The sequence below is a fragment of the Dysidea avara genome, chromosome 8, assembly GCF_963678975.1.
Source record: "Dysidea avara chromosome 8, odDysAvar1.4, whole genome shotgun sequence".
NCBI classification, from domain to species: Eukaryota; Metazoa; Porifera; class Demospongiae; order Dictyoceratida; family Dysideidae; genus Dysidea; species Dysidea avara.
The window spans coordinates 26,072,675-26,092,256 of NC_089279.1; the positions used below are offsets into that span (position 1 = coordinate 26,072,675).

A 19,582-nucleotide genomic window follows, 5' to 3' on the forward strand; every position below is an offset into this window, starting at 1 on the left:
AATGTACTTGGCCAATTAGCACCAGCCATATAACCCACAACACAGTGACCATGCACTGTTTCCATATACAAGCTATGCCAATTCACTGTTAAAAATCATGTTTACAGCTAAAGTATCCTGCCATGCTCTACCATGTCCATTCAAAACTACAAATGGTAGGACACTATGGTGGGTCAACTACAAAACATTATATTTGTCACTGTTAGAGAGAGACAGAGTAGATAGTGATCTCATGTTTAACTCTCCACTGTGACATATATAAATTTGTATATACAGAAAAGTGAGAAATGCGATATATGCATTGGAGTGCCGTACTTAAATTTTTCAGTTTTCATAAAATGTATCAACCATGCAATATATGTTACACATTATTTTTATACATACAAAAATGACTCCAGTTAGTCTATATTTACTTTATATAGCTACATTAACTGTATGTATGTATGTACAATACTTGGGGAACACACTGGTTGAACATTTAGAATTTGAATGGCTACCGGGTGGTCAACTATTGGATGATTGACAGGAGCCATTCATTAGCAGTCTTACTGTTCTGTAAAGTTGCGTTCCAGTTATCCCGCAGCTTCCAGGTGTTGTCTTTAGTCATTTGGATTTTTTTATTATTCCCGGACTTGTGGAAATAAGGATGCCATACATAGGTGATTTCCTTTAAATCATCAGTGCAGTGACGACAAATCACACTATTTGGCAGCAGTGTAACTTGCAGTGATACAGGGTTACTAGTGATTCCTTGATAATATTGATATGCCTCAGTATTTAACGGCTTAAACTTTATCTCCATATAATAGAATACATAATTCACAGCCAGCTGATCATCAGTAGTCTCAGTCTTTATCTTCATCATACGCCAGAAATACTCTGCATATCAAAAAAGCATTAACTACACATTATTTCTGTTATTGCAGTACTAGAAATGACATTGGTCATTTCATAACTAATTATAGTTTTTGGCTATATAATCAGAGGATTAGATCCTGTAAAAATTTTAAGTAACAGATAGCCAATCTACCTTCAAAAAATGTAGGCTGATTTTTGTTTCTCGTTTCTAGTACTGCATAGCATAGTACAGCTAGGTGGTGTATATATCGTGTATGTAGGCTTACCTGTGGCAGGGGTGGCTTTAAATAAAGCTACACCCATACACAATGATGTGTTCCACATTCTATGCAAAGTACCTGGATAGAAACCAGTTGATGCTATGATATCACTGTTGTCAAAGTAGTCTAGCAGTGACTGTATATCCTTCAGAATCAAGGCATCACTGTCCATAATTAACACATTGTATTTCCAGCTGTTTAGTAATCTGATCACTGTCAACCTTGTTATCCATACAGCAGAAAAATGTCTAGATCTAAAATCAGGTTGCATAATGGAATATCGTGGAATATAAACTGACTGAAAACCTTTATTTGTTAATGTTTGATGGGTAGCAATATCAAGTGACATTACCAAGAGATTCTTTACTGGTAAAGATGCTTGTAAAACAGCATAAACAAGCCAGTTGGCTAGTGCACCCAGGTATTTTTCACTACATACTACAAGTGTAATTTGTGGTCCTGACAGCCGAGTTGCTTGTCGAAGATCTCGCACCCAACTGGAGTTAGCTGTCACGGGCAGAGTATGTGAAGGAAATATAGTTAACCAGTCGGCACCTTGATTAGCTATCACTGATGGAATGTTTGCAATTGAATTTTCAATTGGACTCATTTGTAAAGCTGTAGTCGAGGCTTCATCTTGGCTCATCACCACCTGTGAATGAACAAGCAGTGCATGATAATCCATCAGCTAGATCTGGAGTTTTTAGCTTTATATAATACACAATAATGATGTCGCACTATTTTCTGTTACTAGCTTGATTTTTGTTTATGCAAATGAAAGTTTCTTATTGCGATACATATACAAACAATTATATATAATGGTACAATTTCAAATTATAGGGTAAAAATAATTATAAAAATATAAAAGGACGGGAATAGACATCATTAAAAACAAAAGAAACAAGAGTCAACCAAGTCAGCATGTTACACTGTTACAGAACTGCAATTGAGCATGTCAAAACCTGTCTATCACACACATATGCACATGCCCGCACACATACTATTCACAAATGACGTTTCTTATTAAATATACCTAACAGATAACTTGCATTATTATTATAAGTACTAGTGGTACCCGCGCAAAATGCGCGTGATACTAAGACTATTGTTATGTCCTATTGTGTGAATTTGTACATTACTAATGATCAAGGGTAATCACATCATTACATACCAACAAAGACATGATTACGCTAGCTACTGATGTGCATGCATAATTTCCTCAATTATGTGTGGCACTAACATCTAGTTATAATGTTGGTGGAGTTAGGGAATTTCTGCACATCCGTGCAGTACTCATGCAGAACACAGTTCTCATGAAGGTGGTGTATCAAGATGTGTCCCAATACAACCATGCACATACATGAAAAAGATTAGTTTTGAGCAGTAGGGATGTACTCAACTTCATTTTGATGATGTTGCATGAACTAACATAAAGTGTATGAGTGTGGTATGAGGATCAATTTACCAATAGTTGATGCATCACCACAACGAGCTATGTTCTAATTCAACTTGCTTTTGTCGCATACATTTTGTATATTTACGTAGTCAATTTGAGTAACTGAATTGTAGCTCCATTTCTACATCCTAGTCATGGTACTATGTTTACTTATTGCACGACAAAGTGTGCATGCATTACAGTATTGAGTATGGGTATTCAAGTTTATCAGCTGTACTGAGCAAGGTCAACACAACCGTGTGGACTTGGATAGAGAAGAGTTGTATTTTGTTGCTTTCCGAATCAAGGTGCATTACCAAGATGAATCCTTCATATGAAGAGTGGTTAATCTAGAGAGATTGACTGATTGAAAATTGATTGTTCGTAGAGAGGTTGTGTGTGTTCTATTAGGGTAGATATCGCGATTAGGGTAGTTCAAGGGAGATAAAGTAATAGAGCTTCTAGAAGTTTCAGCTCTCCCTGTGGAGTTACCAAGGAGCGAAAATGTGTCTGTGTCTCCCTGCACATTGAAGACTGCAACAGCAACTTCATGATATGTGACCAGATTTGCAAAAAGGTCTTCCACACACATCCAATTCTATGAACTCAGAAGACCATAACTCAGCACTCAAGAAACACATTAACCTGAAACTTTATCCATCCACTAAGCTATGTTGATGCTCACTTTAGACTAAATTTCAAGTCAATAGCCTTTTCCACTCAAAAGTTATGAGTCATCAAAGTTGATAAATCAGATGTGTGCGGAAGACTCCTTTTCGCAAATACGGTCACATATTGTCCACGATTCGTAGCCTGGTAAGGTAGATGTATGTACAATTAGAGTAGTTGAACGTAATCTTCCGTTCTTCCTCTCTCATAATGGCGAATCTTCCTGTTAGGCAGCCTGATTGGAGTGATCATAGCTCGTTAAATTGCCACACCCATTACGACTGTTTCCTTCTCCCTTGCAGTGGTGTTGCTGGTAATCCTCCTTAATAAGTCTATCTGTAGTCACTGATCTGCTTGTATTCGTGTCGCAGTCGGCAAATACTTCATCCAGTGCACAGTGATGTGGGCCTCAGGACGTCCATCCTTGTAGTGGACAGCACAGCAGGGTGCAGAGTGTGTATTCCCGGTGAGTCTTCCCTCTGTAGACTGTCAAGTAGCCTGATCATAGCTCATAGACTTGCCACACCCACTACGAAACTCTCCTTTTATACTGGTGGGTGTGATACAAAAAATCTTTATTAGTGGCCGGATGATAGCATACACACCAGATCACATGATCAAATTTGCTGATGTGATTGGTTAAATCATGAAAAAGTGATTGATCCTATTTCATTGTAAGCTTTTAGACCAATACGTCATCTGATTTTCTATTGGCAACGCGTGTATACTGGAACGCCGTACACGCGTATCGTAAACTTATAATGGCCATTGACAGTGAGAAGTATCTCGCAACCAAGGTTAGCACGTAATGACAGACACGAAAGCCACCTTATGACACATTGTTTTGGATGGGTAGTTGGTCTAGCGAGTTTGAAGCTAATCGGGGGAAAAACCAGGGAGGAGTTTTTGTTTAAAAATTTTACTGCCTCGATTTTCCGTTTCTATTTCTGTGGTCCACAGGGGGAGAGAAACGTCTGGTGTAAGCTGGGATGGGGAAGACTGGTAACATAATAAAGGTCTCCAGAAAGTTTTGGACACATTCGTGTCTTCTTCGGGTAGCTACGGTGGTTTAAAGGATATTTCCCGTAGTTCAACGAATCGCCACCAATCCCGGATCAAAAGATGCGCCTCAAATTTTAGAATTGAATGGTACCGATCCTATTGGAATCCGACCAAGAACGACGGGGCAGTGCCGGAAAAGAGTTATAGAATTATTATATAGATAATATTAGAGGCGCTTAAAGTGATAATAAGCTACGTACACCTCACGTGTAATTCGTGTTAGAAAATAATTGAAGAACTGTGCAGCTGCAGAGAGTTAACTTATGTCTCAGTCTCACTACCAGAAAACTCTGTCAGAATTAATTCGTAGTCGTGGTAGACCTATTTCAAAGAGTCCAGTTAGTGAAGGAGCTTCTAGCAGTTCCCAGAGGAGGTAGCTTTGTTCTAGCCCTGGCTCTAGACCTAATAACGAACCTTTGATGGAGGAAGCTGAATCAGAGCAGTCCCACTTCCCATAAGACTATGGATCTGCAAACTAATGCAGAATGTAGCTAAATACTCAGGGGGGAAGACGTTAATTTATTAATTCATCCCACATACAAGTAATTTATAACTTCTAGGGGGTATATTTAACAACATGAAATTAGTTCACGTAACAGCCCCTTATTAATTGTGTTTTGTGATGTCATCAGTCCTATCACATCATTAACATGGTGCCATCACAGATTTGACTTTTGGTGACCTCTATGGCCACTTTTGCACAGAAAATCAACCATTTCTGTCTTGAGGAAATTTCATGATTGAAGTGTTAAAACATGGTACCAAAGTAAAGGTCTTGTACACAGTCAAAAATAAGTAGCTAGTGAATACTGTGGCAAATAGTGAATGTCACTGGAAATTCTTAGTGACAGTCACTAAAAATGTACAGTATTGGCCATAGTATTCACTACTTCTTTTTAACTGAAAACAACTTTGTTTTTAATTGAAGTTAATGCGTAGTTCCATTTTAGGCCAACATAATAAGATTCCTTGTTTCCCGTCACTTTGAAACCAATCAACTAGTGAGGGCGGGCGGTTATTATTATTAATAACTAAAATTTTATTATTTTGTACTTTTAATTAACAACTACTGTCAAACCTTAAAATGATACTTACAAAAAACTGCGGTAAAACACAAGTTAGTTTATCTACAATACAATACAATACACTGAAAAGTAATAATTTACAGCCAGTTTCAAATACATCTCTATAACATACCTTACATCTCCAGAGCGTCTATCTTGTTCCCTACAAACGTTTTTAGTAACCTCGCTCTCTTTAATTCCTCTGTTACTTCAATATGGTATTGTCCAGCCTTTATACAAGAAAAGAACTCACTGAATGTCACGTTTTCTTCGTGGAAATCCACAATAGTCCATGGAACTATCACCCTTCCTAATACAATTGTAACTTGCACGCTTATGTACATTTGTACAGTTTCTTGTGTAAACAATAATAGTCTTACTAAACGACATAGCCACGTGGCAAATAATATTCTCGAACATATAGCAGAAATCACCGTAAGAACACAGAAATATTTCGTATTTCTAAATACTAATTACAATAATAATTACCAATGCGGAAAGCAAAGTGGTATGCGGGCGGGTGATGGGAAACAAGGAATTAATAAATGCTGGCCTTAAAGTTATGAATGGTTTTAGTAGCTATAAAATTATTTGAGTTTATCTGCCCTTAGGGTATAAATTATACCCATGGGGAGGTAAATTATCTCAAAATTCATGGGTAATATAAATGATCATAACTTTGGAATGATATCACCTATGAACTTCAAATAAAAACTAAGTTGTCTAGTTCAACAAGATCTATATTTTGGTACCACGTTTTAACAAGTTAATTAATGCCTTAGGGAGATTAAGACAGAAATCATCAAATTTCTGGGCGAAAATGACCATAAAGTTTGCCAAAGGTCAAATCTGCGATGGCACTATATCAAAAATTTATGCCATGAGGAGTACTACTTATGTGGAAATCTTCATGCTTTTATGAAAAGTGTACAATTTTTGTGTTGTGCCACTGCAGGCTAACAATGAAGTGATGTGATGGCTATATAATGGTGATGTGAGGAATCATTGATAAATGATGCAGAAAGTGTACATACAAAAAAACCCAAAATAAATAAATGGCACTTGGACACATACCACCAAACAGGATCACAAAAGGGACTTGCATGGGCATGGCAAGGAAGGTGTGCTTACAGAAATAAACCATCTACAAAGTACAGTTAATGAGAATAATAATTTGACAATCACATGTACAATATAATTAACAAGGGGTAAGTAACTTGGCTGAGTCCACCCACTCTTTACATGATCTAGCAAAGAAAATTCTCTGAGAGGATGAAATACTATTACAATAATGTAAAACCTGAACACACCAGCAGGGCTTAGTGCTTAGCACGTACTCTACATATAGCCGCACCAGCATGTGATAACTAAACTGAACGTTAACTGGTGTTAATTACGTAATTATATACAATCCATTTTCATGGGTATTGCGAGACAGTACCAATTATGGGTTCATTATTTACACCTGCAGATTTGGGAAATGTCACCTTGCAAAATGGTAATTATGAGTCAACCACATAGCCGGTTGGATGATAATTTACAAGTGTAAATTTTTTATCATTTAATGGGAACAGTTTTGCCAATAGACTGCTTAGCGTAAGTGACCTATTATCGAACGGTATCTGTTATCGAACATAAAAATCACGTGACGTATTCGGAAGTTTACAATTTTATTTCGCATACTCGTAAGGTGTTTATATGGAGAATTCCAATAGTGCAGCCTATTCTTAATGAGCTTTCCATCCTTTAGAGTTTATGTGTGGACATCACAGCAGCCTTGGTACTCATCACCACTGACGAAGAAATGAAGAAAAAGAACACAGGAATCGCCGTGAAAGAAGTACAACTCGAGCGTGACTTTGGCGGCGGAATTGGGCTGACTGCTTGTCATTTACCTGAGTAAAAGATGTATCCATGAAGACTGTACAGAAGGGGTTGTTGTAAACAAGGATGATAAGACTGTGTTATTGGTCGTAATGTGCTGATTTTTCACTGTACGCATTATACACTAAATGATTCGCTGTTGTAACTCACAAGTGCATGCTTGTATCAAAACTATACTTCAGTTACAGTGTCATGGTACTTCAGATAACACATTGATATAATAATTAAGAGTGTGTAGGGTGCACTGAAGTCACCACAGTAGAAAAGGTGCAAAACATTCGATAATTGATTAACGCAAATTAATGGGCATTCAATAATAGGTATCGGTGTTCGATAATTCATATTTTACGGAATGCAGGAATCCACTCATAACACGGACACTAATCGGATACTATTACTCAAACTTACGTGAGGTATTCTACAAGAAAGGCACTGCCTCCTAGTGAAAAGTCGAGGTTGATACTACTTTCCTGGAGATATTAATGAAGTAAAGTATAAACTTTGTTCGATAATCAGTCACTTACGCTACTTAGACTGTAAAAACATTTAGTCTGGTGTAGCCAGACCCTCGTGAGGGTCAGCTAGGCTATGCCAGACTAAAAAGGAACATCAGTCCACAAAACCGTTTTCACTGCATGTCTGCCCATGCTTTTCTACCATTCTTAGAGCAATTATCAAAATCTGTACCAAAATAATTTACATATGAACATGGCGTCTCATAATAGGAGGCCAGAGTGCATGTCTCATAATTCCAATTAGCATGTGCTACAAAGAATACATCATAGAGTCTACTCCATGCTAGCTAGTACATTTTTTCAGTTTTTTTGAAAATTTAGGATAGTAACTATACATGATTGCACCTTTACCTACAAGTAGTACAAGATACCAGACTCAGGTCACAGCAATACTTCCAAATTAAGTGTCTCATACTGTATATAAAGCACTAATAATAATAATAATTAAAAAAAACATATCCCCCGAGTACTCTACGTAGCTATATTCTTACCATTGTACGGTTGTAACCGACGCCCATTAAACCTATTACACCAAAAGCACTTGCTACTGCTAGTAGCAGGCCGCATCGGAAGAGACCTCTTAGAGTATTCATTCGTGGTATCGGCTATTTTCCTTGACTTCACGATGAGCAACACTGGTAAAAAGCCGGCTTGTGCGTATTTTTTTTCATACCAGATAATGTAGCCATACCACTTCATACTGAAGCCGTACGCATTACATACCAGGCATGCAAGCATGTCACACAGATATGCGTACACTAATTTAAAGTTGACATACCTGAGTCTATGGTGATTCATTTTTCTGATGCTTATTACTCATAGTAGCGCCTCTTATTCGGAGCACTGTAATGGGTGCCACCATAGATAGCCGTATATTATCTATGGTGCCACCAAGGACGTATGGCAGTCTCGGACGAAGGATAACGAAAGGACGACTCTCGGACGAGTTACAACTGTCTACCGAATACTTCGAGGGGGAAATTTTTCGCTGATTTCGCGGTTTTGGGGGTTAGCTATATACCAACGAAATATTTATCTTGCTCAGCCTCGAAAAATTTGGCCCCTCGAAATATTTATGCCAGCGTTGAAACCGGGTCGGGTCATCCGGGTCACATTTTCTCCGGGTCATCCGGGTCTGACCCAGTTTACAATTTATCCGGGTCTGACCCGGATTGGATCACGTGAGAAACGAAATTGCTCGTTTGACGACGTGGAACTTATAAACTCTATCGCGTAGCTCTTTCGTGAGCCACGCCCACTTATCGCATTACCAACATACGCTCAGCTACGCCCATTTGCTAGTAAGTGCAGTATGCAGCACGAAACTGAGGATATCTATGGTGAGGGGTAGCTATTGTCAGTAGGTGAAGACCTTTTTTTTTTTTTTTTTTTGGTCTTCAACCTACAGCTAGGCTGAAGTTGCAATATTTACTCAACACGAATCGAACGCTCAAAATGTAGACTCATTTGCTCGCTCGAGACTAGCCGAAATACGTCTCGGCTTTAATTAATCCGGGTCAATTCGGGTCACATCCGGATTGCTATCCGGGTCAGTGGGTCATCCGGGTCAGCGGTAGTGACCCGGTTTCAACGTTGATTTATGCTCCAAGACTTTACAGCATATACAAGGGCGAAGTGACACAAGGAAGGAGATACAAAAAGAAAAGGGTGTATGCTGATGGTCTGGTAGCAACCTGTGCTGCCAGCCATAACATTAATTACAATTAATTACTTAACTACTTACAAAACAGAAAACAAAAGCTTTACTTACAGAAAAAAGAAAGGGAAAAAAAAAGGTAACTACTTAAATTACAATAATCCATATTTGTCAGAGGCATGCAATGGAACTCCACCCGACTACGGAAATAATGACTCAATATTTACTACCTACTCAGGTACAAGTTGTGTACAGTATAGTGAAGAATGGACATAAAAGCAGTATAACTACAGTTTACCAACATTACCATGAAACAATTCACAGCATATACGTATATGTATGGTATACAGTAAATGACTTGTATTGATCTCCATGATGATATTTGTGTACACAGTCAACACATGATTAAAGATCACATGCAATCGACACTATTACAGAACAAGGGGAATTTATTTATTTATTAAAGCACAAGTGCTGAAGGTCTACAGGGTTCAGTGCATGGTCCTACAGCCTAGCTGCTTAAGATGTTAAGTAGTGTATGTTAGAAAAGATGACAAGAGAATAGTCCTATGTTCAGTAAGATATCACACTGGAAATTAGTTGGAAATTACCACAATTTCAGCAGGTAACACCCCTGCATTCATACAGATTTGTAATAAATATGTTGATGGTATCAAGATGCCAATGTTTCTTCAACTTGTGCTCTACATATTCAAACACCAGTCCTCATTGATACATTATTTGTCAGGCATGTAACTATATTGATTACCAAGTATACTTGTGAGTAGAAGTATTTTGTGAATATGTTTTGTATTTGCTGCATAAAACAATACATGGTAACATTAAAGCATGTCATGTACTTTTTCACACTAAACTAACTAAAGCCAGTGTCCAAATGTAACACACAGCACAAATACATCATGTACTATCCTGCAGGCTTTCAAATTATATGTGCACACACCTGTATATACAGTTTATGTATGCATCATATGTTACTTTAGGATGGGACAGGTATATATAAGAGAGGGATATTTCTTGTATCTTTATATGTGACTGTTTCATGGGAAAACTGGTCTTATTGCCTATTTAAAAGTATTGAGAAATGTCGGTTTACACTGAAGTATTTAGAGCGTTGCAGCTCGCCAATGGTTGAAGCTATTGGTGCCAAATTTTCATACGTTTCACACCAATTTCTTACCTTCCAGATCATCTACTGTACAAGTACCCAACAGCTAAGTTTCCTGCCATTTTAGATAGCTTTTAACTCAAGGTTAATCGTATCAGGCATGTTCCAATATAGAGGTTATTTTTAAAAAGAAAGAGAACTGTGTAGGGATGAATTAGGCCAAATTATGGACCTCAAAATACAAGGAAGTCCACTGGGCTTGGGAAAGCAGCTATGCAGCAAAAGCAGACCACTCAAGCCTGGCTGAGCCGATTTTGACAGTAACAATTTGATAGTGTATTCATGTAGCTTTGTGTTCATGGTGAAAAATCAAACCTGCCGCCATAGGCAATAAGACCACTTTTCCCCACATATTTCTTCAATCATACAATCAAGGCAAATTATGTGTTTGCCAAGTTGCAATACTCTTATGGTGAGCTCTTACAACATTCTACACAACTTTGTAGTTCCTTTGGTATTGTAGACCAGCTTTTTTCACACAAATGCAGCACGCATACTGACTGTTCACCATAGCTGTTGTTTTTAGGGTGTAACACCTCCTGTGCCCAAGTGCCAACATAAAATGTTGACAATTGTAGGTCTATCATTACTCACTATTAATAGTGTAGCTTACAAAACTGTAGCTAATATCAAGTACAGTACTAACAAGACACCCTTAGAAAAACCATGGTCAAGGTGTATCGACAAGGCCCTAGTTTAGCGACATGTTAAATAGTGCCGACACAAGAAAGCAACCAGAAAATACTGACTGAACTGTGTAACAATGCGTGTTTGCTTCAGTGTACATAATTTTTGTAAATTGTAAATTTTCAGTTGTGTACATACCAGAATTTGCAGAGGACCATGAAATAAACTCCACCAAAGTTGATAATTCTACATGCATTCTCATAAGTTTATGAAAATGACTGAAGTTTCTAGACAATAAACACTATATATATATATACACTACTTTTAACAACCCTCCCATATTCACTAATCATGGAAAAACTATTTATGAAGCACACGCTAAACTTCCTGGCTTATTTTGAGCATAACACATCAGTTTGGTGATCAACAACTAAAGCATGCATGCTAGAAAATGCAAGATCTTTACACCTTCTCATATGGAATGGCATCCATGGAGTAAAAGATGGCCTGGTTTGAAAATGAGATCAAAATATCCCTTAGAAGTCCACTGTAGTCCATTTTACAAGCATTGTTACATTTTGCCCCATTCCCTATGTATGTATAGCAAAACAGTATTTATCAAATGTACAATAAGCACCAATGAATCTATACTCATTGCAAAGAACAACTGGACAATTATTTTGAGGTGAACAATGCTTTCCAAATTGTTTTTCTTGGTGTGCGTTCTCTATTATGAATCCCACTATTGTTACGTTGCTCATGATATATTGAAAATGACCTAAGTGATATAATAGGATGTGTTGTGTGTGTGTTGAGTAGAGTCAACAATGGCCTAGTAATGGTAAAAATGTTGAGTGGCTTCTGTTGCCAGGGTTTCTGTTGGTAAACATCAGGTTTCTGCTGTCATGTTGCATGCTGGCTTCTGTTGGTGCTGCTGCTAAAATATCTGACCACATACTACCAGCAGTTCATAATAATATTTGTACTAGGTTGATATTCATGTGCATGATACATCTTTAATTCTTGCATGGACTATAAATATGCATAGTTTTGAATTAATTGCATGTATTTATTTCTACAGGTGAATTGACAGTGCAGGGCTGTAGGCAGGAGAATCCCCTCTTTAACAGAGTTCCACAAGTTTAGTAAAAATGCCCACAATTTCAGTTTAAAAGTCCAACCTAAATTTTTTGTGACTGAAATGTCACCAAATTCAACTTTAGTATTTTGTTTCAAAAATATTCCTTGGGGAGCATGCCCCCAGCTGAACCCACTAGCTTCAACATGCTTTGCACACCCAGACATTACACTGACCACACAAAAGCTTAAGGTACACTTTCATCTAATGATCCTATTCAGATAAAAGTCTGGCTACTGCAGGATGGTGGAATGGTCATCAAGGTTAACACTATTTTACAATATGCACCACTACTCTCCATCCCTTGCTATCCTTAACACCTACGTATATAGTTGTTATCCAAGAACTGTTAAAGACTGGAAAAATTTACTGAAACTTTAAATTATGAATTTACTTACTTTACCATATTATTGTAATTACTTAGCAAATTGTATGTATATGATTGTACCATGTGGGGTTTTTCCCCTAGGGCAAACCAGCTGAACTGACTAACTTGTACCTACAGCATCTTAAATCTTAAGGCAACTCAGCCAGCTGTGTGCTATCAAAGTAATAATCAGCTAGTTCTAGTAATGGTTTATAGCATCTACGTATGAGCAGAATATGGCAGATTTCAGCATGATCATCTGTCCGGAATGGGAATTCCCCAGACACTCTACACATAACTGTGAACATCATCCCAATTATTTTGACCAGTGGACATCAAAATTTGGCATCCGTGATTTTACCAGGCCCATGCTGTAACGACTGTGTTGTTAGCTGCTTCACACACACACCCACACAGGGGTGGCGGAGAGGGGGGCTGTAGCCCTGTCAAAAAGATTATGGAGGGGCTTAGCCCCCCTAAAGTTATCTATAGCTTTCATTGATAGCCTAGCTCAATAGCATCAATAATTCGAGATACTCTAATAGAGCAGTCACAGTTTTTAGAGGAGCATTGTAGCAAGCTATGTTTGTAGTTCTAAACAAGGAGATATAGTTGGTGGAGTCAGCTATTGTCAGCACCTACAGGTAGTTATATACCTTTTTATTGATTTTTGGTCTTTGACTAACTAGGCCAATGTGCCGCCATGGCATCACCAAGCTACCCCAGCCCCCCCTAAATGAAGGTCTCTCCGCTGCCCCTGCACACCATAGCAGAAAGGGGGGGCTACGGGGCTGAAGCCCCTCCTCAGTCTGCGGCTGAAAACTGCAATAAAGATCAAGATATTCCAATAGAGCAGTCACTCCAATAAAGCAGTCACAGTCTTAGAGCAGTGTGTAGCAAGCTATGTAAGGATTTTATGTAGTTTATTAGTTATAAATGCGTAGCTGGTGAGGTGGACAGCTATTGTCAGCTGTCTGTGACCTTTTTTTTTTTTTTTGGTCTCACCTTACCAAACCAGAGACAATGTAGATCATTTCCATAAGTCTGGGTCAGCCCAGCCCCCCCTCATATCAACTACTTTCTCTGCCCCTGCTGCACACACATAAACACACACATGATCACTTCTTATGATAAGACAGTTTTAGTAGTGCCAACACCATCCATCTTCTTCCTTGTGATATACTAGTGGTAAAGATATTCTCAACAACATCAGAAAACTAACCTGCTGGTAGTTTGGTATGCTAATAGCAGTTGAATCATAATAAAGATGGCAACCTGTAATACAGAATAAACACTTAAAATTAGGAAACAGTTGTGTGTAGTACATGGAGAGGTAGTCACTAGAAGATTTAGCAGTGTCACTCTCGCCTACACCTGCAGATATACTAGTGAACATTTAATCCCTATGTTCACTAGTATATCTGCAGGTGTAGGCGACCTCACTTGTTTCCCTACCAGCTTAAAATTCCTAATTTTTCCTTATACTTGTTTGTTTACTTTTTTGTAACATTGTTATGACTGGTGAACCCGTACATACCGCATCAAAAGAAAGGATAGCGACAGAGTTAATGTTTCATCTGAATATACGTGCCCCAGCTATCAATTACTGACTCAAAAGTGAAGTGGCCATTCCACTTTGCTTTTAATTAAACCAATTACACAGTGCTACAAACAAACAGTAGAAGCACCTCTGCAATTAATCCACTCACCATGAAAAATGCAGATGATTCGTGCACCTCAACTATCAATTATATACTGAATTGAAAGTGAAGTGGCCATTACACTTCACTTTCACCTATGTTAAACCTGTTGCAAATGAAGAACAGCATTACAAGCACCTCTGTAATCAATCCAGAGATCACGGAAAATACGGACGATCTCCGTTTACAAATGGGAAACTGTGCCGCGAATTGACACCTTGGGCTGTCAGCAAAAATAAATGGGACACAAAGGAGGACAAAGGTAAGTCCATGATGCATGTATTTTATGTACTGCGGTATGCCAAGAGGCACATCTAGGACGAAGCGACGTCGAACAGTGAAAAAAATCAAGCCCATAGCTTTAGCTGTTATTGAGTTATGTTTGTCTGAAGGTATCAGACATGCAGGCAGGAAGTTATTCAGTCAGTAGAAAATTCTATTGAATAATTGTTAAAAAATTTTTGTAGCTACACATTTAGGGTTGTACTGAAAGCACTTTTGAACTTGGATATACCTAACCAATGCTGTCAAGGCACCAGGATGGTATGAAGCTGGTTTTTCGGTGATATCTTTGGCCAGAAAAACTCAAACCTCCATTATCCTTAATATACAGTACTACTGTACTGTATGATACAACATACTGTAGTTCTGTTAACCATTATAACCATGTAGGCCAATATATTGGCTTGTATGCATGGCCGCTATCTAAGCTAAGTAGTTTCAAGTAATTTTACTCATGATGCAATAAGATGATTAAGATGACACCTAGGGATTACAGTACCTATGGTGAAAGAGTGGAGACTAAAACTTGTCATGAAATATGGACACTAGTTTGGTTACGTACATTGTCAGTAGGTCAATCTTCTCTTCTTAGATTTAAACGATAATCGATCCACCATAGTTTAATTTAAGCTAATAAAGCTGCACAATGTACACTCATTGAGACCATTGTTAATCAGGACATCTCTTATAACAACAGCATGGTCTCAAAATATGAGGTCCTAATTATGGCTGAGCGATACTGCCATTTTAGTATCACGATCGATACTGAAGCCATTATTCACGATACTGAATAGTTCACGATATACTTATGAATAAGTGCTGCTACATACTGTATTGCTCAGCATTCCGCAAGGAAGTCCTTATAGGTGATAGTAAACTAGCCACTATCATTCTTGTTTACACTAACAATTATTGTAACACATGCTTTGAGGTTATGTTGTGGTGTTCACACCTCTCTGCAGGGGAAACCAGGTGGGTGGACTTTATCACTTACAAGGATTCTTAGCCTAGTACACTATAACAAATGGATTTTTAATGACAGTAATGTACAGGCATGGTATCACGATAGTTAATAACAAAATATCGCTATATCGATACTTTCAAAATATCGCGATATATCGATAAAGCGGTAGTATCGCTCAGCCCTAGTCCTAATAGCGGTTTAGTGTGGAGAAGTTTCTATTGTTTTTTGTGTTTAAGAATGGACAAGCATATATTTATGATGGTTAGTGTGTTACACTACATGTGATAATCAAATGTATCCCATTATGTAGAACCTGGCTGTCACTTATATTATTATGTAATATATTGAAAGTTTTGTACTATTAGGATAGGATAACTCATAATAAAAATGCGAAAAGTAAATACTAATTTAGTGGCCACCTCATAAAGTGTGTCATGCAGATAAGGAAGCATGATTTTTAATGATATTATAGAGTGACTGCATCGGTTAAAAAAAAAAAAACTACAATTCAAAACATACAATATTAGCTATCTGTACAACAAACAAAACAATGCCAGCAGCTACCAGCAACAAAAAGGAAACAAGGAATACTAGAACACAATACAAAACCAATTAACAGGATGCACTTTTGTGTAACAATCTATTACTGTTTCACTCCTGAGGGGTATGACAAGATTCAGAATCTTGTTGCTCGTGTCAGGAATCTTGCTAGGAATCTTGGAATGTTGCTAAGAATCAAGGAATCTTTCCAAGAACCTTCGAAATCTTGGAATCTAGAATATTTGAAGTCATGAATTTCTCTGTAAATCATAGTAAAATTCCGTATTTTGCTAGAGTGCAAAGCACACTAAGGTACAGTTAATGATTTTAAAACACTTTGTAACTTACAGCCAACCCACATGACTTGCCCCCCCCCCCCCCCCTCCATTTTTGAGTACTGTTCTCCACCCCTGTATATTGTATATTACCGTTAACACTAGTGCTGAAACGAATAGCAATTTTTACTATTTGAATAGTTGAGAACAAAGTGATCGAATATTCAATTATTGTTTAAGCTTACTGTTCTATTGAATAAGTACTAAAACCTTTTGTTAGAGAGCAAGGTAAAGCCTAAGAGCTATTTCAATCTTTTCTAAAATAGAATTTTTACAACATACGTAAATACATCACTTCATTCACAATCTTAAGTTTCTAGGCTGACTTTTCCATCTGAATACAGTGTACAAAGTGCTAACGATTAATCGAATAGTGTGTTAACAAATCGAATAGTGTCATACCGACCGAATAGTCAAATAAGTTATCCGTTTCAGCACTAGTTAACACTATACATCATTGACTGTCAGTGCATGTGGTTTAACCCACATTATATACATTAGCATGTGTTACTCCGTAGGGTCACCTGTCACTAGCAGCCACCTGTATATCCCACAGATGAGAATCTACATGTCTGTGACTAGGGACCCGCCGATTATGCTCACCTATTATGCTATGCTGCACTGCTCAAAAATTTACCTATTATGCTTAAATTTATGCTCAATACTTACCTATTATGCTCAAATTGTACCCAATTATTTATGCCTCAGTTCTCATGCTCTGCTTAGTTTATGGATAAATAATAAGTGGTTGAAGCACAAACTTACTTGTCAAAATGCATATTACAGAAAAGATTGATATACTCTAATAGAACAGTCAATTATTTGATTGTTCTATTAGAGTTACTGACTGTTCTATTAGAGTATATCGATCTTTCTGTAATAGCTACTTTGATAAGCAAGAATTCATACTATTGCACAAATATTCTACCTATTATGCTAGCATTATGCTCAATGCTTTCAGGCACCTATTATGCTCATAATTATGCCAGCATAATCGGCGGGTCCCTACCTGTGACAACTCAGTAGCTGGTTTACCATGGCTACTGTTGGAGCATTCCAAGGTAATTTTGTTAGTCAATCTACAATTTGGAAAGGTTGTTTGGCAAACCCATCCAGACAGAGAGTTTGCGACTTTGTGTCTTTCTTTACACAGGGTCTGCAACAGGGATTCAGGATAGAGGTTCAGCGTTAACCTTGTCCACTTATGTTCTGCTGCCCGAGCCAACTATCAATCTGTTTCCCATCACCCGGGTGTACTTTTTCAGTATCATACAGTACGATAGTAACTGTATAGTAGGGATCACAAAGGAGTACGCATGGCCCACGAAATAATATCACCCAAAAAACAGCCTCAATTTTCCCAGACGACGATGAGGCAGTATTGGTTAGGTAAAACTAAGCCCAAACAAGGTTTCAGATCGACGCAAAACACTTTCAATAAGTTGCTATGGAATTTTAAAAATATATATATTTAATGGAATTTTCTACTGACTGAGTAAGTAACTAACTGACTGATGCCTTCAGACAAGCGTAACTTGATAATGGCTAAGGCTACGGACTTGATTTTTTTCACTGTTTTGACGTCGCTTCAGGCCAAGAGGTGCCTTTGGGCATACCGCAATACGTACAATGCATTCTTCATGGACTTACCTTTGTGTCCCATTCATCTTTGCTGACAGCAAAAAGTGTTGATTTGGTGGTAGCACGTGATAGCTTCCCTTCGAAATGGAAATCATCTGTATTTTTTCGTAGTGGCTACTCTGTGCTTTTCAAACAGTTCTTGATTCGTACTGCTGTGTAACGGGTTGAACATAGCCGACAACGAAACATAATGGATACTTCACTTTTCAGACAATAATTGATATAACTGGGGCATGTGGTGCCATTTCTTTTATTTTGGTATGCATGGATTGCAGAAGTGCTTTTCAAACAGCTCTTGATCCGAAATGTTGTGCAACGGGTTGGGAATAGCTGAGAACGAAGCGTAATGGATACTTCACTTTTCAGACAATAATTGGGGCACACGGCACCATTATGCGTGGGTTCCGAATCACCAAGTAAATTTTACAAAAAAAAGTTAACAAACAAGTACACAGAAAAATTTGGAATTATTAACTAAAGTAGGGACCATAGCATATTGATAAAAAGTACTGAAACAAGCTGGAGTAGCGCATGATATTAAATCACAGTAAAACAAAAAGAAGTGCACGATATTAAATCACAGTAAAACAATAAGAGGTGTTATATCCCTACTGTGCATATCCACTATGGTACCTTGAGCACAGTAGGGATATAACACTACTCCAGCTTGTTTCAGTACTTTTTATCAATATGCTATGGTCCCTACTCTGGTTGAAAATTCTGTGTACTTGTATTAATATAGAGCTGCAAAAAGGCTGAGTTGCAGATGTTTCCACAAGTGGGGGTATTCAGATTAGCCCATTGCATCTAATTCCAAAGAAAGGTAGACCTAGCAAATGTAGGATAATGATAGACCTCTCCCTCCCCATGGGCCACAGTGTGAATTACAGTACAGTGGAACCTGTCTATAATGGTCACCTTGGGACCAGATATATCTGTCCTTTATATACAGGTGGCTGTTATAGAGAAAACCTGCATAAGATGGTCAGCAGCATTTTAGTGGCTATGACCGTTATAAATGAGTAATTATTATTAAGAGGCTCGCGCCAACTGCAATGCAGTAATATTTTAGTACTGAAAGGGCAAAGTGCTTGGCAAGGTGAGCTTGTATTTATAGCTAATGAATACGTTTAAGCAATGAAGCCTGATAGATTATATAGCATTCATTGAAAGGCAGGAAATGACATAATTGCACATTAATTAAAATGGTGCCGGGGTGTCAGGCAATTTGCTTAACAAGCCACCATAAAAGGTAGAGACTGCTATACGAAGGAGAAAGTTATGTATACAGTGATTCATAGGCGAATTCTTGGTTGGCCGTTATAAGCATTAAACAGGTGACCGCTTAACGTAGACCACAATGCATACATTTGTATGGGAAAATATTAGGGACCTCGT

General features: G+C 37.9%; 1 protein-coding gene across 3 annotated transcripts; it reads right to left on the reverse strand.

Annotated features, from left to right (window-relative positions):
- Positions 1–330: 330 nt before the first annotated feature.
- On the reverse strand, positions 331–8,743 carry LOC136263427 (uncharacterized). Of its 3 annotated transcripts, XM_066057937.1 has the most exons (4): positions 5,602–5,776; positions 5,482–5,550; positions 1,125–1,770; positions 331–879 (listed from the first exon to the last, which is right to left on the reverse strand). In XM_066057937.1, exons 3-4 carry the CDS (start codon positions 1,762–1,764, stop codon positions 509–511), a joined length of 1,011 nt encoding a protein of 336 aa, XP_065914009.1. In that variant the 5' UTR covers positions 1,765–1,770; positions 5,482–5,550; positions 5,602–5,776; the 3' UTR covers positions 331–508. The 3 variants fall into 3 exon arrangements, with proteins under 3 accessions (XP_065914009.1, XP_065914011.1, XP_065914008.1); XM_066057939.1 differs by lacking the exons at positions 5,482–5,550; positions 5,602–5,776 and adding an exon at positions 8,526–8,743; XM_066057936.1 differs by lacking the exons at positions 5,482–5,550; positions 5,602–5,776 and adding an exon at positions 8,239–8,447.
- Between the last annotated feature and the right edge of the window lie 10,839 nt (positions 8,744–19,582).

What these genes read in the sequence shown, in the direction of transcription:
- LOC136263427 (XM_066057936.1), bottom strand. Translation starts at nt 8,340, where the DNA reads ATGAATACTCTAAGAGGTCTCTTCCGATGCGGCCTGCTACTAGCAGTA. An exon ending in TCGGTTACAACCGTACAATG is followed by an intron (nt 1,771 to 8,238) that starts GTAAGAATATAG and finishes GTTCATTCACAG; the next exon opens with GTGGTGATGAGCCAAGATGA. An exon ending in TAAAGCCACCCCTGCCACAG is followed by an intron (nt 880 to 1,124) that starts GTAAGCCTACAT and finishes TTTGATATGCAG; the next exon opens with AGTATTTCTGGCGTATGATG.